This window comes from Lissotriton helveticus, chromosome 7 (genome assembly GCF_964261635.1).
Source record: "Lissotriton helveticus chromosome 7, aLisHel1.1, whole genome shotgun sequence".
Classification (NCBI taxonomy): domain Eukaryota; kingdom Metazoa; phylum Chordata; class Amphibia; order Caudata; family Salamandridae; genus Lissotriton; species Lissotriton helveticus.
The window spans coordinates 417,303,998-417,329,572 of record NC_136068.1 but is presented as its reverse complement, the minus strand read 5'-3'; the positions used below and the strand labels follow the sequence as shown (position 1 = coordinate 417,329,572).

Genomic DNA, 25,575 nt, shown 5'->3' with positions numbered 1-25,575 from the left:
GGATTTGTTTGTTTAATGTGTTTTTAATTGCCACGTAACTTGTCCCTTCCTGGCACCAATTTTGCATTGCTAGGCCGAGTACTGCCACAGCTTTTTACATGTACGTGTTCCATGGGTTGGCCGTCCCTTCAGAAATTGGTTTGAGCATGTTTTTTCAGCTTTCAGCGTTTCCTTCAAGGACTTGGTAGTAGTATTTTGCCTGTGTTCCCAAGCATTCATAGTTTTGCTGAAACAGGCCAAACTCCAGATGGATTAGGCTGTTGCGGGTGTATTTTGATAAATTAAAAATGCATTTGTACATTTGGCACTAAGATTTTCTAAGCAGGATGTCCATTTGGTCTGGCACCGCCTGTTGTGCATCGCCCGCTATTGCCATTATTTTGCATTGCATGTTCCTTCTAATTGGTACCTTCATTGGGCTGTGCAGTTTCCTGTGGAGTTTGCTTAAGGCGTAAATTGTCGAATGAGCCTTAGACTTTGTTGGTTTGTAGTGCCTTCCCAGTGTCGCTAAATTATGCCCACGGTAGTTGTATGTTTTTGTGGTGGAGTTTATCTGGTCACCCACTCCCCATTTGGGTAAGGCTTTTTTCGCACAAGGCCCAAAAACCATTATTATGGTCTTGTTTGGGTTTACAAACAGTTTATTACCTTCATTGTAGTTTTTAAGAACGTTCAGTTCCAATTTGTAAACCGATGTTGGTGTGATCCATAATTACCAGGTCGTCTGCATATTGTTAATATTTGGAATCTGTTGGATCCGATTTAAGGGATTGCAAAGTTTGCGTTTTGGAGCGTCTATCTGCTGTGTATAAATTGAAGAAAGTTGAGGTAAGGACACAGCCCTGTTTTAAGCCGCGATCTGTATAACGTGTTTTTGAAATCATGTTTAGTGCTTATTTGATTCTTACCTAGGTGCTTTCAAGAGGCCATCTGGGATCCCCAATTTCCTTAGCTTGGTCCAAAGATTATCGAGGGAGACCCAGTTGCACGCTGCAGATTATTCAACCAATCAAGCAAAGACAGTTTTTCTTGTTTTTGATGTTTGCTTGCTGGCCCAGATAAGATAGTGCCATTATGTTGTCTACTGTCGACCCACCTTTGCAGAACCCAGTTTGATATGTGGGGAGAATATCTTTCTCCTCGATCCATCTGTTCAGTTCTACTAACAGGGTGCCAGCGTCTGCTTTCCCTTCAATGTCCAGAAGGTCGATTAGTTTGTAGTTTTTTTGATCTGTATTATCTCCCTTCTTGAAAATTGGCTGTAGAAAGGAGCAACGTCATGACTCTGGGACGTCGGCTTGCAATCTGCATTCAGTGAACAAGGTGGATAAGACATCTCCCCAGTATGCTGGCTGTCCTTTTGGATACAGTTGGAAAGTATTCAGTCAGTGTCTTGTGCTTCTGCCCCTGTTGGCCCTCCATTTTTCCAATGACCGGATATTTCTGTTTGATGTGGGAGTGGCTAGGGACTTGTATTCTGTTGCCCCTTCTGTCTGTGTGTTGATCTTCATTGATGGGCACACACTGGCCTTTGTGTTAGTAAAGAAAACCTCATCTGGGGACTTATGTTCTGATATACCTTTCATGTATGTGTTGGTCTTTGTTGATGGACGTTGCTGTCCTTCGCTGTCCTTTGAGTTTGTGGAGGCAACCTCGTCTTCTAGGGCTGCTACCGTATTTGTTTGGTTTCTTGTTTGTGGCTTCCACTTATTCGCTTTCACCATTGACGCTGCTCTCCTTTGTAGGAAAACTCTGTGGGCTATCTTCCAACCCTCTGTAAAGCAGCAGCTCTATCTTTTCCTTAAGATGGTATTAGCCCTTCTGTGCCTGTGATCCTGAGTGATCTATGCACTGTCTCTTAGATCCACTACAAATGCCTCTCTTCCTCCCTTTGAAGCTAAGAGTGAGGTGAATGCAGGGGTCCTGGGGTTGTGGTAACATTTCTCCCTCTTTTTGTAATATCTTTAATAGTCTGTGACTGTCATTGTCTTTTGGCCAAAGTTAGTACACTTTTAATTGGGGATTGGTCGTCTATCAGTTCCGTTTATGGTTGCTGCTACTGCTTTTTGAAAGGGATGCCCTTGGCGCCTGAGAGTGCCTCAGTCCAAAGACTTTTGGGGGTTTTGGACTGTTTTGGGCCATAGGCTGCCTTGGTGCTCTAGGCCGCTACAGTCCGGTTCCAAATCCACATGGAGAGAGATAAGAAACTTTCTGTTTAGCACCGCTCCATGCTCTTCAAATATTTACTTTCAGTCTTGTGCAGTTAATGCCGAGATGGGAGTACTGCAGACCCAAGTCGTGGCCCTCTTGCAGGGAGGTGCCAGTTTGTTGCCAGCTGCGAGCAGGGCACAGCGAGGAGTCCTACAAGCCGCACCTGGCACCTAGCCAGGCTGCTTCCTCTGGTCCTTTACAGAACACACTCTACAGTGGCCAGCTAGTGCCACTGCTCTCTTTTTACGGGCTTTTTTTGGCTTTTGTGATTGGAAGCAGAGCCTCAGACCCCCGCCGTCAGTAGTCTCCAGCCCACACCTCCAAATCAACACCCCTCCTCCAATCAGGGCAATGTCAACGCCTGTGTTGGACTTGCCTGGGAGAGTGGCTGGGGGTGTTGCTCCTGCTGCTGCTCGAGTCCAGGTCCACTTGAATCTGCTTGGCTGTCGCTCTATGCTCTCTGCTCTCTGCGTGCTGATTCCCCTTTCTCTCTCTGCCCTGCATTTAGAGCTAGATTCAGGATATTCCCGGTGGACTCCCACTAGGGCTGGTGCTACTGTTGGCTGGTGCTGGTGCTACTAGCGCTGCTGCTGGCTGACCAGTGGCAAGGGGAAGGCCAGGCTCTGCTCTGCTGCTGGCTGGTGCTGCTGCTGGCTGACCCTCCCAGAGCAAGGACAAGAACAAGAGCAAGGCCAGCTGAACACCCCCTGCAACCCACACCTGGTCCACTCCATGCCAGGCTGCCTCCGGGGGTGTGGGGGGGGGAGGTGCAAAGCAAGATACTGAAGGCCCTCCGGGGCCTCAAAGCGTGGTAGCAGGTCAGCGGGTCGGCAGAGGGACCGCAGCAGGGCAAGGACCCCCACAAGCCTCACCCAATCTTCTCCTTGCCCAACTGCCTCCACGGTGAAGGGCACCAGCGAAGCAGCACAATCAGGAGGAGCAGGGAGACAAGAGCTTTGCGCACCTCAAGTTGATGACTGACGTCTGGCGTGAAATAGTGTTTCCGAGGGGCAGAGTTAACTGGCATTGACCATAGTTCCTGGAGTGTGGCCTATAGACTTAATCACCTTTTTAAAAGTTCTGCTGCTGTGTGCTTAACTCACCCTTGGCCTACATCAGGTAGATGTGTAGAGCTGCATAGCACCCGGTTAGTGACTCTGCCTTGGTTGTATGTGTGCCCAGGAAGGGTGTAATATAGGCATAGAACCGTACTGTGTAAGACATGTCAAATTAGTGCATGTCCTGAGTGTGTGCTGAGTGTATGTATGCCTGTGAGGAAGACATGGCAAGAAACAGGTAGTGCTGAGCACTGTGCGTGCAATGAAAGCATGTGCTGGGTGTATGTGTGCTTGCGTGAAGTACAATTCATGAAGGGTAAAGTTATGTGCAACGCGCACATGGTGAGTGTGTGTGCTGGCACTGTGTGTATTTGACAATAACACACCCTGGTTAAATATAGAAAAGCTTCAGTGCTCAACAGTGCACACAGACTGAGTGTGTGCACTAAATGCATATGTACATGTAATGGTACAATGCATGGAGGTACTAGTGTTGGAAAGTAAGTGTGCTGTGAATGCACACTGGGTAATTGTGCCTGCAATGGTACATTAAATGGAGAACCCTGGGTTCCATTTTGGGAGTCCCAGGCCTACCTGATGAATACATGAGGAGGAGAGGACACTCCCCCCCCCCCAGAAATATTGTGTATTGCTGCATTCCTGTGAGCTGGGTGGGACACACACTGGAGGAAAAAGAAGAATCCCTTTAAACTTCAAACAATGGCTCTTTGATTCAGTGAGAGCTAACATTGTTGGGGCCTAGACACATCTCAGGAAGAGAGATGGGGCTGATAAGGGAAAAAAGTAGGGCTGGGGTCTGGGATTAGCTTTTGATGTACAGATAACTGTGACTGACATCCAGGTGTGAACTCTGGACTCTCCCATAAATGATGATGTGAGACAATCAGCTTTGGAGTCTTACCTGCTATGACAGATATTTTTCATGAGGAAAGAAAAAAGAGAGAAGTGTCCACATCAAAAGAAGCAGAGCCCCAACATAAAGAACTCCAAATACTCATATCTAAGTCACATTTGGTGTTTGGAAAAGGACGGTAAGAAAGGGAGTTTGAGCGGCTAAAAATGTGTTGTCTGCTAAGCAGCCAGACTGGCTGTGTAAGAAAGGGAAGCTCTGCAAGACTTCATCCTGTGGCCAGGACTGAGGACCTGCTAGTTTCCCTATTGGGTGAGGAGACATCACCCAGGACACCAGGATCACCTGCAGTGTACCTGTGAGGGAGAGCGTTGGAGGGAGTGAGGTCCAGCCGGGAGCCCTGCATGAGGATTTCCTGAGTGAGATGTTAGGCTGTGCATCGATCAGGCCGTTGCCCTGTGCAGTATCGGCTCTGGGACCCTGGTATGTAAGAAGAGGGCCACCTTGTTCTGTGCGGGCAGCACGATGATGCACAGCCATGCCACGTGGCATTGTATACCACAGGGGGTCAGCACTGAACTGATTTTGGCCCATGAGTGACCCTGTATGCCAGTAGAGGCCACCTTAGTGAGAGCAATCGCATAAGGAAAGTCTGCGCTTAGATTGTGAGTACTGTGGCAACCCTGGGACTGTCTGTACAACTTTGGCCAGGGTCTGGGTCATTATCTGGACTGAAGGAATACTGCTGTGATCAGCAGGTCAAGTCTGCAGGCTGTGATCTGCACCTGATGGATTCCCAGAGTATTACCAAGATGACACCGAGAATATTGTACACTCATTGGAGGATCACACAAGCACCCACCCCTCCTTGCCTAGGGGAAGGGCAACTTATCACTGTGTGCTGAGCAGGAGCAGAGCCACCAGCAGTGCTGCTTGACATTGAGAGACTGCATTGCTTGCCAGGTGGTGCTGCGTTCATGGCAAGCGGCCCAACTGCGCTGTACAGGATCTGGCCTTGTGAATGCCCAAGGAGAGGGTGCTTGCTCCACCTCTGAACACTGTCATACCACCAGAGTGGGAAAGACTGGAAATGGGCCTTTGGGGTCCCGGGGAACATGCTGCTAACAGTGCTGAGGCACCACTGACACTTGACTAATTCCTAAAGAGAGAACTCTTGAGTACAGCCTAATAGTTTGTTTTCCCTGGATGCAGCCACAAGTAAATGGGGAATAAACTACAACACGTTACATGAAGGAGGGTGGGACAAGGATTTGCCTGACAACGACTAGAGCCCAACCTTAAATGGGATTGAGTTATTGCTTGTGAATGTCGTATGCCGTTGCATGTGTAGAGTTAGAAATAAAATACTCTTTTATTCTATAAAATCAAGTATAGGACTGGACATTGATTTATTGTTCGTACTATTTGCACGTTGAGTTACGAGCCAGGTTCACCGACCTGTATCGACACCCCCCAAAGGATCCTTGACGTTTAACCACAGCTACCACTGAGAGTCAAGAGCAGAAGGGGACTTGGCGTCGTTGCTCAGGACCCATAGTAGGTCGGGCCCCTGAACATCAGAAGTAAAAGTCCTCAACCACCAGGATTGGGTCCAGTAGACCCTATGTGCCCTGGGCCCTCTTAAAGGGGTTCTGACTAAGACTTAAAGGCAAAGAGTTAAAGTCGTCGAAAGGAGCAGTAGTCAAGGAGTGAGAAATTCAGGGTAAGAATGAGAGTTATAGCTGGGTTGAGGGCAATAAGGGAACATAACTTGCAAATTTCCTAAAGTGTAAAAGTGAGATTTGTAGAGAAATGGTCATAGGAGGGTCAAATATAACAAAAATGTTTTGGGATAAACATGGGGAATGGAAAGACAATCATAGCAGTAAGAGTTAAGGATGCAAACAATTAGGTGTTCATTCTGGAAAGCCTTATATGAAGGAGAAGACACCCATGAATTACTAGCTGATAGGCAGTTTGAAATGAGAGGGATGAAAAGGGGAATAGCAGGAGGGAAGGAAGATCTAGATCTGAGAATTATCTGGCTAAAAGAGATGAGGCAGAATAAATCTAAAAGTCATAACTGAAAGAGGAAACCTGAGGCTGGAAAAGCATAGGGAATCAAGCACACACCAAGGCATATCCCACAATGTGAATATATAGGAAATTTGATAAAAGATTGTTAGAATGTGAGCTAAAAATAATTGCATGGTGAATTATGGTATATAAATAAAATATGTGTTGTTAGACAAGGCACAACACATATATCACATGAAACGCTTTACTCAGTAAGAATAATCCTTTTAAAGAGGCGTTACTGTTACTCACCTGATGATTCCATCTTTTCGTTACAGTCTAAGGGAGTTTTCGAGAAGGTTGGTGAAGCCACAGAGACTGCCCTGACCACCTTAGTGGAAAAAATGAATGTGTTCAACACCGAAGTGCGTAGCCTGTCCAAGGTGGAGCGTGCCAATGCCTGCAACTCTGTGAGTATTTCTTAGTACAAATGCAACATGGAGAGTGTTCCTAGGTCTCAGAGTGTCTATAGATTTTCCGGATCTAGAGGGCGTCTCCATGCTCTTTCCTCTTGCCACCAGCTATTCATCAACATATCTGGTATATTCTCTGGAAATTAACTAGTTCTTGCAGTGTTTTTTGACTAGTGTTTTCTGAGGTGTTACCCTGAGTGTTGCTGTTTGGTTGGGAAATGGCTTTTATGATAGTTTCCTTCTGATGTTAGTTTGATGGTGGATTGATTGCCCACTCTGTCTGGGTGGTTTTGGTTGAAGATGTGTTGGCTGCAATGAAAAACCTGGCATGACTGGTTAAATAATGGGTTGGCGTGTGTGGTATCCTTGTAGGTGGCATTGATTTGAAAATAATGTTGCAAGAATAGTAGTTTGGCTGGGGTTTGTATCTTGGTTGGGTTGGTTTGATAATAGGTTGTTTTGAGATTGCATTCGGGCACTGTTGGCTGCAAAGTAGTTCTGTTAGGGAGGTTGTCTTGTAATGTTGTCTTAGATGTTGGGCTTGTTTTTGGTAGTACGCATGGGTAATTCTAGAGGTAGTACTTTGGTTTGGGTTTGTATCTAGGTGGTTTTAGTTGGATTATGGGTTGCTTTCTGGGAGAATCCTCTTTGGGGTATTTGGATAGTGTATTATATGGGTTGGAAAGGTGCAATGGTAAGGATAGATAGATGGATGGTAGGTTAGGTTATGATGGTATCCTGCTACTGTTAAAGGTTGAATTTGATGATTGGGCTGTAAGGTTGTTTGTGTCATTTTGCATTTATGGTGTGCTATATTGGTAGTGATGGGTGCATGTGCGGTGGTTGATTTGGGTGCTTTCCAGTACCTGCTTTGGCTAATGATCATGGTCAGATATACATCTTTATACTTATGTCTCTAATACCTCACCCTCTTCATCTTCTCACAGGTCATCAAACAGCTGATGAAGAAGGAATTTACTCTGGAATTCTCCCGTGACAGGAAGTCCATGTCTGTGTATTGCTCACCTGCCAAGGCATCCAGAGCTGCAGTTGGAAACAAGATGTTTGTCAAGGTGGGTCTTTGGCTCCTGCATACTCAGCCAAACTCTGTCTCAACAGGGGCAGTCATATGTGAATACTTCCTAGTGAATGCTGAATTTTTGTGTTCATGTGTGTGTGGGCGATGCTGAATATGTGCACATGAGCTGATTAATATGCACTGATGTGTTGCTGTAGGTCTATGTTTAAGCTAGTCTGAATGCCTCAGTCTCTTTGTCACCATGTATGAGCACAGATACATCTCTACGGCCACTAAACAGAGCTTTGTACCTAAGGGTGTCCCACTGTGTGTCCTTGTGTTCAAATTTAGTGTGTCACCACATCTGCAGCATTGCTGAAATAATAATATTTGAAAATGTCACTGTTTCTTCCAGGGTGCACCAGAGGGTGTCATTGATCGTTGCAACTATGTCCGTGTCGGAACTACCCGCGTTCCCCTCACAGCTGCAGTCAAAGACAAAATCATGACCGTTATCAAAGAGTGGGGCACAGGCAGAGATACCCTTAGATGTTTGGCACTGGCTACCCGTGACACCCCCCCCAAGAGAGAGGAAATGGTACTGGAAGACTCCACCAAGTTTGCCCAGTATGAGGTAAGTTGGATACCTTTACAACAATGTATACCCCTTTCCTTCATCGCTGCCACTTCCACATCTGTGGCCACCATCATCAAATATGTTTCCTTACTAACTAACAGCTGTTAACTCCCATTACTAGCACAATGTTTTCCATTAGTTGTGTCTCTGAAATTTCAGGTTGGAGATATTTCCATTTAACATGTCCAAAAGGGTTGCATGACATCCTTGGAAGGCAGCTAAAACTTCAGTGAGTCCCAGTGCAAGGCTTTGAATTAAGTTACAAAAAAACTTATGCAAGACAGTAGTGCACAATCAAGATGCTGCAAACAACCTGGCATAAAAGAAACAAAACACAGTCAGTACATAAGGGCCAATTCCAAATACAGGAAATTGTGAATAACCAGGATCCTTTAGACTTTGCAATTTTGAGGTAATTGCACCCTAGTGAACTTGGGCCCCCACAGAGTGTTCTTAATGTATACTTACGGCTCTACCTCCTGTAATGAAATTTGAACTGTGTCCTCTTTCTTTTTCCCACAGGCTGATCTGACCTTCGTTGGTGTTGTGGGCATGTTGGACCCTCCCCGTAAGGAAGTCACTGGCTCCATCCAGCTCTGCAGAGATGCTGGAATCCGTGTCATTATGATCACTGGAGACAACAAGGGTACTGCTATCGCCATCTGCAGGCGCATTGGCATCTTCACTGAGGATGAGGAGGTCTCTAACAAGGCCTACACCGGGCGTGAGTTTGATGACCTGCCACCTGCCGAGCAACGCGAAGCCTGCAAACGTGCCTCTTGCTTTGCTCGTGTGGAGCCTGCTCACAAGTCCAAGATTGTGGAGTTCTTGCAGTCCTTCGATGAAATCACAGCCATGGTGAGTCTATGACACCAGGGCAATTTGGTATTACAGAAGGGGCGGCAGACACTTGTGCAGCCACTTCTGTAACACAGACTGCACTGGCGCATATGCTGCGCCAGTACTATCTCAAGAGGGCTTTCCCTCATTTGCATAGGGGCGTGGTTTCATGCAAATGAGGAAATCTCTTTAACTCTGTCGTGAAGCGGGTGAAGAGGTAAAGAAGCTGACAGGAGGTGCATTGTTGAGAGCCCCCGGATGCCAGTCCTTTGGAGGGGATCAAGGCCCCCAGCCATTCATTGCACCCTCCTACAGGGGGATAAAGTTCAGGCAGGTGTTTGCCAATGCTGGGCTGGGAGCGCGAACCGGCCCTGGCAATTGTGTCGGACTGGCCATGGGGGGGGGGGCGGTTTGGCGGAGGGAACACTGCAGCTGCTTTTGTCACAGTGGGCTGATATTGCAGCTATGCTGCAAAACCGGCCCCTGGTAACAAAAACGGCCCTCTAGGGATCCAAAACCGCCCCCCACACTGGCGTCCCTACAGAAAAACGCCTGGTGCCCGCTGCGGCCAGTTCGGTCCTGGGTGCTGCCTGCACAGTGAAACACAGAGCGGCTTTAAAGCAACTGTTCTGTATTTCACATTATTGCGCTGCCTCCAGTGCAGCACAAAGTCGCGGCTGCCCTGAGGGCAGTGTATTCAACCAATGGAGCATACTGCGCACAGCACACCTGTTTTAAACTGTGCCGTGAAGCACACAGGGAAAGTGCGCCCTATACATAGTAGGACCCCAGGGGGGGATGAAAGACCATGCGTGTCTGTGTAGAATATTTCTAGGTGATCGATCACTTGGTGGTGCTATGGAAAATTATTTACTGCAGCAAATTTTTCAGATTTTGTAAGCATGTGTCTCACAGATGAAAGGGCCCTGCAGTTACTGTGCTAATTGGGTGTACTATGAGAATGCCTCATGCTCCATCAGTTATGTGGCCAAAAAAGGCTGTATTCAGTTACAATGCCCCAGGAGGTGGTATTCTAGAAGGTATTACAAACCATCATTTCTTTTGTTGTTAACTTCCCCATATGTGTAAGTTTCATAGCAGTCATATTTCTTTTAGAAGTAAATATGTTTACATCCAATTAAAAAAAAAGTGATTATTCTGTTAGTAATACATGAAGTCTGTATTAATAAGCATGGTTAATGAGAGGGTGGGAAATGGGGTACTTCAAGAAAAGACCCTGTTGCTACAGAGCAACCACCTAAATGTCTCTACCTTCTCTCTATCCTCTAGACTGGTGATGGTGTGAATGATGCCCCAGCCTTAAAGAAAGCTGAGATTGGTATTGCCATGGGTTCCGGCACAGCAGTCGCCAAGTCTGCCTCTGAGATGGTGCTGGCTGATGATAACTTTTCCTCCATTGTGTCTGCCGTAGAGGAAGGCCGCGCCATCTACAACAACATGAAGCAGTTTATCCGCTACCTGATCTCCTCCAACGTCGGTGAAGTGGTCTGGTGAGTGCTGCTCTCACCAATCACTGGATTTTTTGGGAGCTTCACACCTCTGTCAGCCAAGTCTTATCTTACATTTCGGTCAAGCTCATTACAGTACACCCCTGTCTAGACTCGTATTCATGTGCACTTCTAGTTTTTTCTAGACACTTAGGGCCTCATTTACGGCATTTTGGCTTAGGGCAGCTCATCAAGGCACCTAGCTGTGCTGCCTTCCACCAAAGTGAAAGGGCAGGAATGTGCCATATTTATGGCAAAGGGGTGCATTTCTGCCTTTTCCCCTGCGCTGGTGCCCTTTTGGCAGCCCAGCGCTACTGCTGGCACCCTTGCATCATGGTGCAAGGATACCTCCGTTTTTGGTAGGATTGTTTTTGTGCAGGAAGGGGAACCTTTCTGCACAAAAACAACCCTAACGGGCGCTTTACCCCAGAAAGAGTAAAAAAGAGGAGAAATAAAAGTTATTTCTCCTTGTTACACCTCCCCTCTGGAGGCGTATGGATTTGGTGCTTCCCCAGGCTTTCATGCTTTTGTAAATCTGGGGCAGCATCATAATTCCATAGGTGTTTCTTTGGAAAACCGACTGCAACGCCCATGGAAAGCCTATGGGACGCAGAGTAAGGCAACGCAGCAATTTGTGCTGTGTCGCCTTACTCATGATTTATGAGGCCACTAAAAGTCACTCACGGGGGTTTTGTGTGGCTTCATAAATCTTTATGAGAGCCCTGCGCCACACATGTACCACTTTACATGGTGCAAATGTGATGCAGGGCTCTCATAAATAACCCCCATTAAACCTTTGATCTGTCTGCTTCTTAATCTGAGTTGCTGACCATTTCTTGCTTCCTTTTCTCACTTTTCTGCGCTCTCTGTCTATCTTTCTTTTTATGCCTCCAGTATCTTCTTGACTGCTGCTCTGGGACTGCCAGAAGCTCTTATCCCTGTCCAGCTGCTCTGGGTGAACCTGGTGACTGATGGTCTGCCAGCTACTGCTCTGGGCTTCAACCCCCCTGACTTGGACATCATGGGCAGGCCCCCTCGCAGCCCCAAGGAGCCCCTCATTAGTGGATGGCTCTTCTTCCGTTATCTGGCTATTGGAGGTAAGATAATGGCGGATGGTTGCAGAACATTAACAATGCATCCTTCTGTTGTAGGCACTGATCTTCAGTTTTGATCTAATCAAGGCCTTCATTGGTGGGGTGGAAGCACTTGAGGATCTGCTTCAGATCACTCACTAAAACACAAGAAGTTTCACTTTGAATCTTCTGACATTGGCATCTACAAAATGGTTGCAGCAGGCCAATGGCAAGGGCTCCCCCGTGAATCCAAGAGGATAACTATGTCATCTACCCTTACACACAAACAAGCTCTTTCTATAAGAATTTCTCGCCGAGGACCTCACACAAACATAACAAACTACAAATGTGTTATGGCATCAAACACCCACCGGACAATTATATGCTGAATCAAACAGACATACATACTTAGCCAAACAGAGGAGCTTTTAATTCTTTCCAAAAGGGTATCAACTGATTCAACAGTCTCAGGACATCGGGCAAGGCATTACACACTAGTTACTCGCAATTACCACAAAGGATCTATCTCCATCTTTATTTCCTAAGACATTTAGGAGGGACTAACAGATAGTTGTACACAAATTGCCTCTAACTACTGAGGGTACCTTAAACCTCCTCATCACTGAGCTGATGTTATTTCCACTTCCAGCATCTTGATCCATGTATGTTTATGCCAAATTCCTTTTACCATTTAGAACCCATGACTGACAATATGATTCATTTTTATAGATAGTCGGGCATTTGGGAGGCTTGCATCTTGTATCTGGTTTGCTCATTCATAAGATTGTCCACAGGCAGCCAAACTCAGACCTAGCTAGACATATGAGAGACAAATTGGGCCGCAGTTGCCCCCCTGAATGCACCTTTGGCCCACCCAAATAAAAATTCCTGGAGCCCGGCCTGGTGACAAGGTGGGCGAGTCCCTTTGGCACTAAATACATTCTGCTTAGCTGCGTCATTGGCAATTTTCCCTTCTACTTCAGGGCGTGACTTCTGCCATATGGCATAGCTGGTGAGGTCCACTTCTTTTTGTCAGACCCGTGCAAGGTTGATTCCTTTCTGAGTTCTGAGGCGGCTATGTGCCATGGTTGCCTTGTTATCGACACTGATGGTGTCCTCTCCCCTCAGGATATGTTGGTGCAGCCACAGTTGGTGCAGCCGCCTGGTGGTTCATGTGCTCCGAAGAAGGACCGGAAGTCACCTTCTATCAGCTGGTAAGACCGCGCAATGTGGCTTTTGGATATTGTGTCACAGATTTAAATATGTTCTCACCAGACAGCCAGCTCCTATCTGCAGGGAAATGATTGTGAGTGTCTAGCGCGAGCATGATTCAGGAGTTCTCAGCTAGGCCTGAGGTGAAATTATAAAGTATATCTAGTTATAATTACGAAAATGGGTGTTTAGCAATCGTACACGGTTGTAAATTGTGAAATCTCCTCATTTATCTTATAATGGTCCGAACAAATCGCAATAGTGCTGTGTATCTCTCCGTAGACTGCAGTTAGCACCCGTTGTGAACTTTGTTGGCCACTGATGTGATGTGTTCTGGGGATTATCTGTTTGTAGCCACACATTTCACGAGGCCTGTTTGGCCATTTCTGCTGCTCTAACCCACATGTTTCCTCTTATCAGTCCCACTTCATGCAGTGCACAGAGGACAATCCCGAATTCGAAGGGCTGGAATGTGAGATTTTCGAGTCTCCTGTCCCAATGACCATGGCTCTGTCCGTATTGGTCACCATTGAGATGTGCAACGCCCTCAACAGGTAAGCAGTCTCCTCTTTTGCCTGCTTCAGGTTATTGCCTATGAAGAGACCACTTTCCTTCCCATCGCTCACTCTCTATTTCTGAATGGGCAATGTACCCTATCAGATATTTTGTGCGCACAAATACTTGGGGAGAATTGGTTTAGCACATGTAATTCTTCTAGCTTGTTACCGAACTAAAACTTACAGTTACCCTACTTTTTTTTTTTTTTTAAATCTATTTTAACCCCTTCCATGCTGGTGACGAACCCCAGCCGTCACGCTCTGCGGTGCTCGTGTGCGGATGACGGCTGGGGTTCGTCACGGCCCGCCCTGTTCGTTTGTTTACCGCACAGCGGCGGAAACGGGCCAGCATCGAAGGGGTTAATGACTTTTAAGTTACGGTACAGCATTAGGTATACAGGTCCAAGCACTGTTTTTTTTGGGAGGGGGGGGGGGGGACATCTAGAATATATGGTTCAGTGCATACATTCAGTAGAGTAACAGTTTATGTCTAGTGCAGTAGGCGAAATAATCAAGGACAGAGCTTAGAAGTACTTCTGCGAGTTGACAGTAGCAACCAGGTGCGTGAAGGAAAAAAATGGATAATGTAAGTGGGTAAGTACACACAATGATCACATCTTTATCCTGCACATTAAGAGTCCTCGAAAGCAGGAGCACTGGCGAGCGTCTATTGCTGCATGCCACTGCTACAGTTCACCTACCCTTGATAGCTTCACAAAGGTTTTCTACCCATCTCACCTTTCTGAAACTGCAGTCTGCAAGAAACTGTTGTCTACCGTTGCCCTAATAATGTCCTATACAGTCACATACCCCATTTAAGTCACTGTGAGGGCACGAGGACATGATTCTAGCAGCTTAACATTCATGCTGTGGATAGCAAGATTGTGTTAGGTACTGCAGGTGGTTCTAGCTCTGTGAATGACTGCCCTTCTTTTCCTTTCTCTCTAACAGCTTGTCAGAGAACCAGTCTCTAATTAGGATGCCACCATGGGTAAACATCTGGCTACTGGGCTCTATCTGTCTCTCCATGTCCCTCCACTTCCTGATCCTCTACGTCGATCCTCTCCCCGTAAGTACTGACTAACCATCGAATCCAGCCTAACAGCAAACTAATCACACTTCCCTTCACCAGCTTGGTGTAGCAAAGTGTCACAGGTAGCCCATTAGGTGCCGAAAGTCACCTCTCACATTAGAAGATGGTCCTGCAGAGAGCTTAAAAGTTGTGACACAGTCCATCTAATATAGAATCCTACTGTTGTGGGTGTATTAGTCTCAGGAGCTATATATACTTCGTATCCACTGACTTAATTAGTGCGGTGCTCTCGAGAAGGGAGGACACACCCTTCTCCCCCCAATTATCAATCAAAAGATTGAAACAACAATTCACCACATTCAAAGTATATGCTAATACAATCAAAACAGTAATTCGTAGTTATTTTTTAGAAAAAAAATGCTGTTATTCTTGTTCTTCTTTGTGTTCTTTTTTTTTTTTTTTAGCCATATGCAAACGTGTTTCATCGCAGTGAGAGTGTTACCCTTACAAGTTGCTCAGGGCTCTAGACCTCCCGTGTAAGCGTATCTCCGGCCCGATTGATACACTTACACGAGAGGTCTGGAAACACTGGAGGCAATTTAAAATCAGGACCCGAAGGAAATTATAGTTTTCCTTTTAAGTTCTCGTTAAAATTTCGAGGGATCAACGTGCTTGCATACCTTATGTGGTGGATATTACCACTGGGTAGCTCACTTTGAAGTCCTGATCCTATACTTTTAATTGATTGGATTACGCTGAATAGCGATTGGATTGATCTTCCAAAATCGTACTCGAATTGAGAAGCATCCTTTGTAGAATCATTTAAATTCTAGCAGCCCTGAGGAAGTCGTAATGCTCCAGCTGAGACAAAACGCGTTGAAGTATGGCTAAAAAAAAAAAAATGAACACAAAGAGAAACAAGAATACCAGCATCTTTTTTCTTAAAAATAACTATGAGTTACTGTTTTGATTGTATTAGCGTGTGCCTTGAATGTGGTGAATTACAGCCCATCTAATAGTCTGAGGAGAGGGCTATTTTTAAGTGATGTGAGAGCTAGATTACAAATATCTCCAAATGGTTTGCCTCTCCGATCATCCTTTAGAGGCAAATGTGGTCATTTGGGGCCAGGTTTACAAAGATGTGATGCAGCGCAATATAGCAGGATGACTTGCTGCGCTGCACCACATGGAGATGGCAGGAATGTACCGTGTCTACTCAGATATTGCACATTCCTGTTCTCTCCCTGCGCTGCAGCACACAGTGCAGCCTAGAGTCAATGCAGGCACCCTTGCACCATGTTGAAAAGGTGCCTGAGTTACAGGTAGGATTGGTTAGTGCAGGAAGGGGCACCTTCCTGCTCAAAAACAATCCTTACAGGCTTTTTCCTATTTCTGCGTGTGCTGTAGAATGCAGCACATACAAATAGAGGAACAAACAAGACTAAAAACGTATTTCTTTTCTTTGTACCTCCCCTGGGATGGCATAACTGTTTGACAAATTCAAAGGTTTACTATTGGTAGTTAATCTGGGAATGCCCCAACATCCATGGGTGGATGAGTAGAGAAAGGCGGCTCTGTGCGGCATAGTAAATCGTATTGCGTTGCCTTTGCGTCACCTTACGTGACACAAAGACAACACAATCCTTTTGTAAATCTGGTACTTTGTGTGGTTTCGGATTGGTTCAATTCCTCTATTAAGAAAAGTGGAATGCCCCCTTCCTGGAGTCTGAGTTGTCTTTCCTATAAGAGTCAATAAATAAATATGATGATGAAATTACACTATTTACATATGACATTGTTTGTGACCTAACTAAAACATTGTCATCTCTGCTACTGGCCCAACTGAGTTTATTTTTGTTTTCCATAATACCGGCATTAAGGGACGTGGGAATAGATTATCTTCTTTAGTACAATCTTATTTCTAAGCTTGTCAAATTGATGTGTTGCCATTCCTATAGAATGAGATTTTTTTTCCCACCAGACCCCATTCAACCCCCCATCTGATTCCTATCTTTTTCTCCTTGGTGATAAGCCTTCACCCTATTGATATACTCTTGACTGTGACTCTCGCGACAGGTAGACAAGCTTCTATTGTTTTTTCAGTCTCCACTGACTTTTGATCACCAGTAGGGGCCAGCAGTTATACTATGTCATTTCCTATCCCATTCTCACTTCGTGATCTGCTATGTGGTTGCCATCTGTCTTCTACTCTGCTTTGGCTGTATCTTTTTTATACGTTCAGTAAACAAGAATTTATCCCTTCGGGTAAGAATTATACCATTAGGTACCATCAACACACTGAACCATTAGTCATTCGGTTACACCCATACAACCTGATGGACTACAGTGAAATACTCACAAAAAGATTTGATTATCAAAAAAAATTATATGAAATATATATATATATATATATATATATATATATATATATATATATATATATATATATATATATATATATGTATATATATATATATACTGTTTATTAAACGTATATTGATGCTCCATTCCCTTTGGGTTCACAAAGGAGTAACTCTCATTGTTTTTTGAGTGTATCTTTTTTATGCCAAGACTCATTGTATCTCTTTCTCAATGTTCTTCTAGATGATCTTTAAGCTCACCCCTCTGGATGTTACTCAGTGGATGGTTGTCGTTAAGATTTCCATTCCTGTCATCCTCCTGGATGAACTTCTGAAGTTCATTGCTCGTAATTACCTTGAAGGTGAGTTGTGTTCGGTCTGTCTCTCTTTTTCTCTATTTGCCCCTTATCTATTTTCTCTTTCTTTGAGGTTCTTGGAAAAAAGACTTCCTTGTATATTCCTCTAGACGTTTGAAGAGATTGTTGATCCTGATTCCTTGCCTGGACTTTTGAGCAGGGTGTGAGTCCTTGCCAGAGTCCCTTGCACACCATTCTTGGATGGCAGCTTCACTCGGCTCTAACCAGACATGCTTTTAATATGCTAGCTGTCACATTAACTGTAAAATCTCTTAACATCATGTCTAATCTTAACAGAACCCCAATGCTTCAATCCAGATCTGGGCAGAAACTCAAATTGTGAACACAAAATATGTGGTGATTTTGGAACCTCAGATTTTTCCAAGGGCACATTTTCCAGGGAAAACCTAGCAGAATATGCCCTTAGAAAACAGCACAGAATTCAGAAAAACATACAGAAATTGGTGTGGAAAAACTAAGCAATACCACACATAGAAATTACTGCATCCCACTGTGCGATAATATTGGTTCAGGAGTCCTCCAAAACTTATAATGAGGACTAAAGAGGGTTTCTTGTGCATCAATCATTTACCCTATTTTAGCTTAACAACTTTGAGATGTCAGAGGGGAGAGGTGGCTGTTACAAAAAAACGGGATTTCTTTGTCAGCAGTCTGCCTCTGAGCAGATACATCTATTCTTAACTGGAAGAAGACAGAGAGGAGTGGGTTGCAAGTGCACATGCATTATTGTGGAGAGACCTACAGAGTATGCACTTAGGGGTATGTTTATGAGTCCCTTGCGCTGCCAGAGCATCACTTTTTGTGACGCTGCGGTAGCGTAAATCTTGAAATCATATCTATACGGCCACACAAAGCCACTTTGCATGGTTTTGAATGGCCTCATAGATATGGTGTAAGGCAAGGCAGCGCAGATCGCTGCCGTTGCCTTACTCTTCGCTCGCGATGCGTTCCATGGGCATTGTGCTGGGTGTTCCCATGCAACACCCATGGATTTTGATGCTTCCCCATATTACAAAACTATTTAAACCTGGGGATGCGCCAAAACCTAACGCCTCCCGAGGTGAGGAGTAAGGATAAGAAATAACTTTATTTCTACTTTTTTATTCCTCTTTCCATGTGTTGCATTCTGCAGCACACATAGAAAGAGGAAAACTCCTCTCAGGATTGTTTTTGTGCAGGGAGGTGTCCCTTCCAGCAGAAAAACAATCCTGCCGACAACACAGGCACCCTTGCACATGGTGCAAGAGTGTATGCGTTGGGGCAAGGCGGCTGAAATGACGGCACCGCTGAGGGAAAGGACAGGAATGCCAGATATCGGATACATACGGTGTATTCCTGCCCTTTCACTTTGACATAGGGCAGCACAGCAAGGTGACGTCAAAACCTCATAAATGAGGCCATTAATGTGTTAAGTGATCTGCTCATTCATGTCACTATAATGAATTAATAATAGAGTTTCACCGCATAAGCTTCTTACGCCCTCATTGTAATTGTTACACAAAAAACGGGATATGGCGCAAACAGTGTTTCTACCCAAGTCTGGTCTATTTATGTGTGCAGTAATATCGCACACAAGATTCCCACTACGTGCATTATTCATAAACTGTCTTTTGACGTTTACTTTGGGAAAAAGGGTCGCAGTTAGTGAAAATGTGAGTCATTCAAGTGTGGTAACTCTGGTTCCTCACATTATCAGTCATTTGGATATGGACAACTCAGGATTCAGCTGTTAAATTGCTCTGGGGACAAACCGATCAAATATATTCAAAAGTGTTCTGGATTACTACATTCTTTAGCTTTTGCTTAGTCACCTCCGAGAGGGGTTGGCGGACTTTGGGAAACCATTAAAGTTCTTTATTAATGCTGGTTCAAGGATTATTTTGTTTTACATCGTGACCTGAGCTAATTGGTGGTGTAGGGGCTGCGCCAGCTGAGACAATCCAAATAGGGATATCATTCATGATTTTTATATTTATTCCTGTGTCGTGTAGTAATTTCTAACAATCACTTTTTCATTCTGACAATAACAACTCATTATCATTTTCTCCATTGTAGCATAAGTGTTTACCCCTCCATGCCTCCTTGCTCCCGTCTCACACAGGTATCCCATATCCTGCTACTAAAAATCTGAGATGCATGACTCCTTGTACACTTTATGTACCTCGTCTGCATGCACATGCTTTTCCCTTTGCATTGTTTACCATTCCTGGCCCATGCACTTTCGTTTTCTGTTATTGGTACGAGTACCGCTCGTTCTTGTGCCACACATTTCCTGTTCTTGTTTGTACAGCCTTTTCCCTTGCTATTGTACTGCCATGTTCTGTTAGTGAAATTCCTGTCTCAATAAAAGAGAGCGGCCCAACTTCTCCAGGAGACAGGGTTCCTTATACAGTCAATGTATCTGCAGAAAAGATCTCTTGGAGAAATCGACACAAACCTATATCTCACACTCCACTTTCTTCACAGTCAAACACTCCTTAGTATCTGTCTAAAAGGGGACCCAAAAGGCAATTATAAAAATCCATTGAATGAAACAGTCAATAAAAAGCAATTGTACAATTATATAAAATTCTAAAAAACATTCTGACTTTCTGATAAAATGTTGCACATCATTTCACAAAACTGTTATATCAAGAGAGACAACAACCAAGAAATACACATTTGTCATTGCAACTGTGTTAATTTGAAGGAATCAATAAAACAAGAGTATTTAGGCAATTCCTTGTTCCTCAAATTTAACAAAACAGCAGAGGGGGCATTGATGTGTTTCGGTTGCAAAACAGTGTAGGACCACCTTCTTCAGGCCAACAACAATAATTATGTCCCGCTAAGTGAAAATGCAGTGTACGCCTATTTCTATAAATGTTAGGTACACTGATGACCGAAAAAAGCTGGTTGTTGTAAGATAGTCCTCAATTACTTATGTGAGACTTTTTTATTCTGTTGCTCCCTTAAGTCTCGGACCCTGTAATGCTAGATACCAATACTGCTGTGATATTTACGTGAATATTGTGTGGGAAATTGCCCTTCACTTTTTCACTAGAGAGCGTAATTCCTGTAGGAATGGGCATATCCTAACAATGATGAACAGATTGTCTTTTTTGGTCCAAAGTAAATAAAAGATTCTATATCAGGGATTCAAGCTTCAAATTTCGGGACATGGTAATGAGGGCTAAACAGCCCTCCAAATCTTTCATGGTGCCGACAACCGCACCTATAGCATTTCCATCAGTTATGGTATTTTTAAGCATCCATGATATCGGTGTCCCACTTCCTCCTTCAACTTCACGTTCACATGAATTTTCTATGCCATCCATTTCCGATGGCTGATCAAATGTGATCTTTTTCTAGCATCTTAACGCTCACCTGCTAATCCTCTAATGTCTTCCCACACTTGCCCCTTCTAAAAAGTAGTTCACACCAAATGCTAGTACAATTTGAAATGTGAATTAGACTGAAGGAATCAGTTGGAGAGACACTGCAGGGAAATAGTAATTGCTGACGATTAACAAATACCAAGTGCAGGTGAGACCCTCTAGATAGTGGTCACCTAAGAGTTATGCTAGACCTTTTTAGGTCGAGTCTAAACAGCGCTTGCGCTGTCAGGCGATCTATTGAAGGTACTTTGTGGAAGTATGATTCATCCCATACCTTGGATTTTCTTTTTGGATTGTCCTTCAAAAATCGGAGCCTGCAAATGGCTAATGGTGACTGTATGTCACACCTTTTTGTAAAAGCTCACACCCATGGAGTATTGCCACGGGAGCAAACATCAGGGCACAAGGTGGCAGTTGGTGCGTGCCTTCATCTAACTATTTCTCCTTTTATACACTGCATTTCCAACTTTCTAATATTGAGAAGGGATTGCCAATTTCACAAAAATATAGAAAATGGGCAAACTCTATAATTACCTCTTTAAACATATTGAGCCTCATTTGTGCAGGCAAAGTCAGACAAAGGATCCACTGAGACAGCAACTTCCGTTTTTGCAGCCAGCAGCTGGGGTGTGAAGAGAGAACAAACTTTTCAGTGGTGTCAGATGCAAAGATGCGCCTACATTCAAGGGGTCTTGTCAACCAGAAGGTCCTTGTGCTGCTACTGGAGGGGCCATGGAGCGGACAAGAGCTGGTGGGGAATATTCGACCCCCTTCACATCAGATGGGGAGTAAGACTTCCCCGGAGCTTGTGTGTCATTGATTATGAGGAGGCAGAGCTGAGGCTGTTCAACCCCTCCCAGCCTGGCCCACACTGCGGCTTCCTCCCTCTCCCCCTACAGCTATTTTTTCTTCCCTGGACCGGAAACAAGCATCCTGTTAGGGGATTATGGACGGAGTGTTGAACATTGCAAGCAGACGTGGGTCCCTTGCTCACTTTGCTACTGGATTCAAGCTAGCCTAGCTGATGACGGCTGATTAGCCAGAAACCGGTCCCAGGATGCTTGTTTCTGGTCCAGGGAAGACATGGCTTGGCAGTTGGGGCTGGACTGTTCCCATGAGGCACAGGGTCAGACTGATTTGCATATGGCCATGTCTGAACTGGGGTGGCGGAGTGAGCTAAAGAATGATAATGAATTAAACCCAGATCAGTTGACTGGGGGTGAGTGCTAGCAATGTTCAACACTCCGCCCATCAACTCCTTTGGTTTTGGTTTGTTTAGGTGAGTTATTGAGCGTGAGAGTGTCAGATTGTGCAAGTGTACCATGTTTTCAGTGTGCTTGTCCTATTTTGCATGATTTTGTGTAGCATACATATATGCTTGAATCAGCATTTGTCATCCTGTATTTGAGAATGAGTGAGTCAGACTGTTATATTTGGACACTTTGCCAATTGTGCATTTGGTGTCAGACACTATACATAAGTCTATGTTTAATTGTGTAAGTGACAGAGTGTCAGACACCATGCATATGTGTGGAAAGTATCGGATTGCGCGTTGAAAAGTGTCACTGGTATTGTGACTATTTCAGATTGTGTGCCAAGCACCAGGCCTGTGATTCATCAAAACCCCAGCCGGAAAGCGCTATTTTCTTTCTGGGCCAGTTAGAGCTCAGCCGTACTTTTATAGGGCTGTGAGGGCACCTTTGAATCTCTGCTAGTTGTTTTTTAGTATCTGTGACATATTTGAGTTCCCTGCCATCCTTCCATACCCAAATTCATCAAATAAGACAATACCAAGAACACATACATCACTGGGAGCACTAGCGAGCCTATGCGCCGATGTCATGTCGCTTTTCCTTTGAGAACAAAGTATTTTGAGCCATAAGGACTGGGTAGCAGTGAGTTACAAATCAGTTTCAATCCTTAAATGTGACATATACCAGAACTTTCATCACCCACCAAAAAGCTGCTTACGGCCCAAAGTTTGGGAAACGCTGCTTTACGCCAATGCCTCACCTTCCTGTGTCTCCTCAATCCAAAGTGCAGCATTGATGGTTTCTCATCCAATGTGAATTCAGACATGATTTAACATGTGTTACCCTGAGAATATTCTACCTCTTTCTTTTCTTTGACCATCTCCTAATTTATTTGGGCTGTAATCTCTGCATATGTGAGCGGCTACTCATCCTTGGTTGTTAAGGAATAGCCCTCAGGACCATTAAATCAGTGATAGTGGAACATCATAGCACTAGCTTCACCAGATGAAAAAGTTCAGAGTAAATGGGCATGCTTCTTTCTAAAGAGTCAACCAATGTATGCTAGTCACTGTAGCACTCTTTGACGTTTTACTAGAAAGGTAAAATATTAATTATCCCCTGTAGTTTACAAGAGTACATCCAGCCTAAAAAGAAGCCATACAGGTCATGCGATCTTATTTTTAACATGTGCTGAAATACTAATCAATAACCTGACACACCACGTAGTACCACTTTATGCAGCTATGAGGAAAACCCTTTGCTCAAACCCCTTTAGAGAAAAGGTATCCTGCTGAAGATGTTGCAGTGGCCAGGAGATGTAGCTTTGCCCAAGTTCCTGCCAGCTCTCCCCTTCTACTCTAGAAATATGGAGAACTATGTATTGGCATCTCTGTTGTCTGTGAGGGCAAGATGTCCAGCATCACATTCATTTCTGTGTGTTGCCGGTCTTCTGTTGCTCTTGCCAGTTCTGTTGATTGTTTCCAAGAAGTCAGTTTGTGGTTTTGAAGCCATCTATGTGACAGCTGGTCTTGTCATGGATAGTTATCGTTGCCAGTTTCCATTGCTCACGTTGCCTGTGGAATGTATGAGGGAAGATGGTCAAAATTCATCACTTTTAAAGCACATTAGCTTTCTGTGACAGTGTCTTGTTTTCAGGACAGTTGAATGCTAGTGCCACATTTTTTGTGCCGTGTTGAATGGGTAGGACAACGTGTATCTCATGAGAGTGTTAGTCCCATACAGATTGCTGAAGTTACATGTAAGAGAATCAGTAACAACGAAGAAAGCGTATTCATCCATATAAGCCTCAAATGTAGAGAAAAAGCCCTCTGGCACCCTATGTACACTTATTTAACTTATGTAACCAATAGGATGAATGCAATCTGAAAGCTAGTGCTGCTGTTTAAGGATGAGAGTGTATGTCCATGATATATGAGGATACATTTGCTTTCTCAGCATGAAATTGTTTGATCGGTTTAACCTAATTGATAGCTGTGCTGACTGAGTTCTGAAACCTGTAAGATCTGTATACCAGAATGTCTGCAATCTCAAGCATGACCCTGTGAGATCCTTGTAACCCGAAGATAGCTGTCTACCTAGGCATTCTCTTGTATAGGCAGCAATATTTTTATACTTTTAAAGAGCTTCACTTGAGGATCCAAATTCATTGCAATTACAAAAATATTGACTGCACACATGCTTCTCTCATAACTCACTGGCCCTAACATCTCTTTTTCTCTCTCTGTCTTTAGGTAAACAACTATAAATACCTGCACAATCCAGGAACCCACGTTACCGCCCGAAGTACAGACTACAATCTTATCCCAACCCTTCCCCTGTCCCTAGGTCCCCTACTTCTCACCCATCCTCTACAGACCCAACGCAAGTCTCACCACATCGCTGTCTGACCTACGACAAGTACAGTGACTCCCTTGCTTGATGGCCTCAACCTTGGGGGCGTTCTCTGGGACAGTAGTAAAGGGCCCCTGATTATTTTCCTTTCCATAAGGATGCCAGAAGGGGCTTTGCAGTTTTGGCCCCTAGGTATGTTCAGGGAAGTTCACTAAAGGGGAGGGCTCTGGTGTATCTACTTGGAGTTTTCCCAGATGACACTGGAAAAGGCAGCCCGCCCCTCAGAACCCTGGATGTTTCTCAGGCATGTGGGAAGGGTTCTTTCGCCTTAAGGCCCTGTGGTTTCATAAGGATCTTTGCTGGGGCTCCCTCAATCAATCTTGGGAGGTTATCACATTTTATATTTCTTTTATTCTGCTTTTGTAAATTATTTTGAGCTGCGAGTCTGTCTAACGTCAAACCTCCCAAAACCTGGTTTGTTTCTTCTCTGTTACTTGCCCCTCCCCACCCATTTCCTCTGGTCCTCCGTCCCACATAATCCGGCTCTGTCTGGCCTAGTGGCCCAGAAAAGAATCCATCCCACTATGCACCGGTCTCTTAAACGTCCTTCTCTGCATCCAACGTATCAAGCAGAAACCGGCAGGGTGGGCGTGATGCAATGTTTTGTGAATTTTCTTTTTCTAAAAAAAAACAAATCGCAAAAATGGAAAAACCATTCATGATAAAAGACAGGCTTCATAAAACGATGCCAAACAACAACGCAATGTAAAAAGATCTCTTCTAGCTGCCTATTTATTGAATAATAAAGGTTACAATTCTTAACTGTGCTTGTATTGTCAAATCCAGCCTGTCTTTTTACTCTGGCTCACAAGTGTTGGAGGAGTGGCTATTTCTATGCAAAGTGTGTGTGATGCTGGTTTGCAGGTTATCGATCTGGGTTCAGATTGACCTATTCGGGGAGACCTAATACGTTCCTCACAGACACGTATTTATTATCAGGTTCTATGCAGTGGTTAATTTGTAAAAACAACACATATTAATATTAGTAAGTGGAGAGATCCAAATAGTTTTTATTAGGAACCCATGACCAGTGTGGCCAAATGCCAGGGTTTCTAAAAATAAAAAAGTTGCAAAGCCTTGAATATACCTCATGCCTCTTTCCTCCCTCGCCCTACACTTTCCATCCCTTCACATCACTAAGGTGGGTTGTCTGCTTTCTGCCATTGTCGCAGTTATCCCTTCTTTCTGTTACATCTTTTAGCTCTATTTCCTACTTTTCTCTCCCTTGATGCAAGACTGATGATGAAAAATAAGCCCCGGTGATCAAACATGAATGCTAGTGCCTACTA

General features: G+C 44.5%; 1 protein-coding gene across 2 annotated transcripts in view; it reads left to right on the top strand.

The window, feature by feature from the left end:
* ATP2A1 (ATPase sarcoplasmic/endoplasmic reticulum Ca2+ transporting 1) overlaps positions 1 to 25,053 on the top strand; it is a 48,471-nt gene extending 23,418 nt beyond the window's left edge. The window contains exons 12-23 of one of the 2 annotated variants that reach the window (XM_078652309.1): positions 6,495 to 6,626; positions 7,577 to 7,702; positions 8,063 to 8,281; positions 8,807 to 9,142; positions 10,415 to 10,635; positions 11,527 to 11,729; positions 12,834 to 12,919; positions 13,338 to 13,471; positions 14,426 to 14,543; positions 17,112 to 17,229; positions 19,300 to 19,345; positions 24,127 to 25,053. In XM_078652309.1, coding sequence (XP_078508435.1) covers positions 6,495 to 6,626; positions 7,577 to 7,702; positions 8,063 to 8,281; positions 8,807 to 9,142; positions 10,415 to 10,635; positions 11,527 to 11,729; positions 12,834 to 12,919; positions 13,338 to 13,471; positions 14,426 to 14,543; positions 17,112 to 17,229; positions 19,300 to 19,304 — 1,698 coding nt within the window. In that variant the 3' untranslated portion in view covers positions 19,305 to 19,345; positions 24,127 to 25,053. The remainder of the gene's footprint in view (positions 1 to 6,494; positions 6,627 to 7,576; positions 7,703 to 8,062; positions 8,282 to 8,806; positions 9,143 to 10,414; positions 10,636 to 11,526; positions 11,730 to 12,833; positions 12,920 to 13,337; positions 13,472 to 14,425; positions 14,544 to 17,111; positions 17,230 to 19,299; positions 19,346 to 24,126) is intronic. The other variant, XM_078652308.1, reaches the window with a different exon arrangement.
* Positions 25,054 to 25,575: the final 522 nt, after the last annotated feature.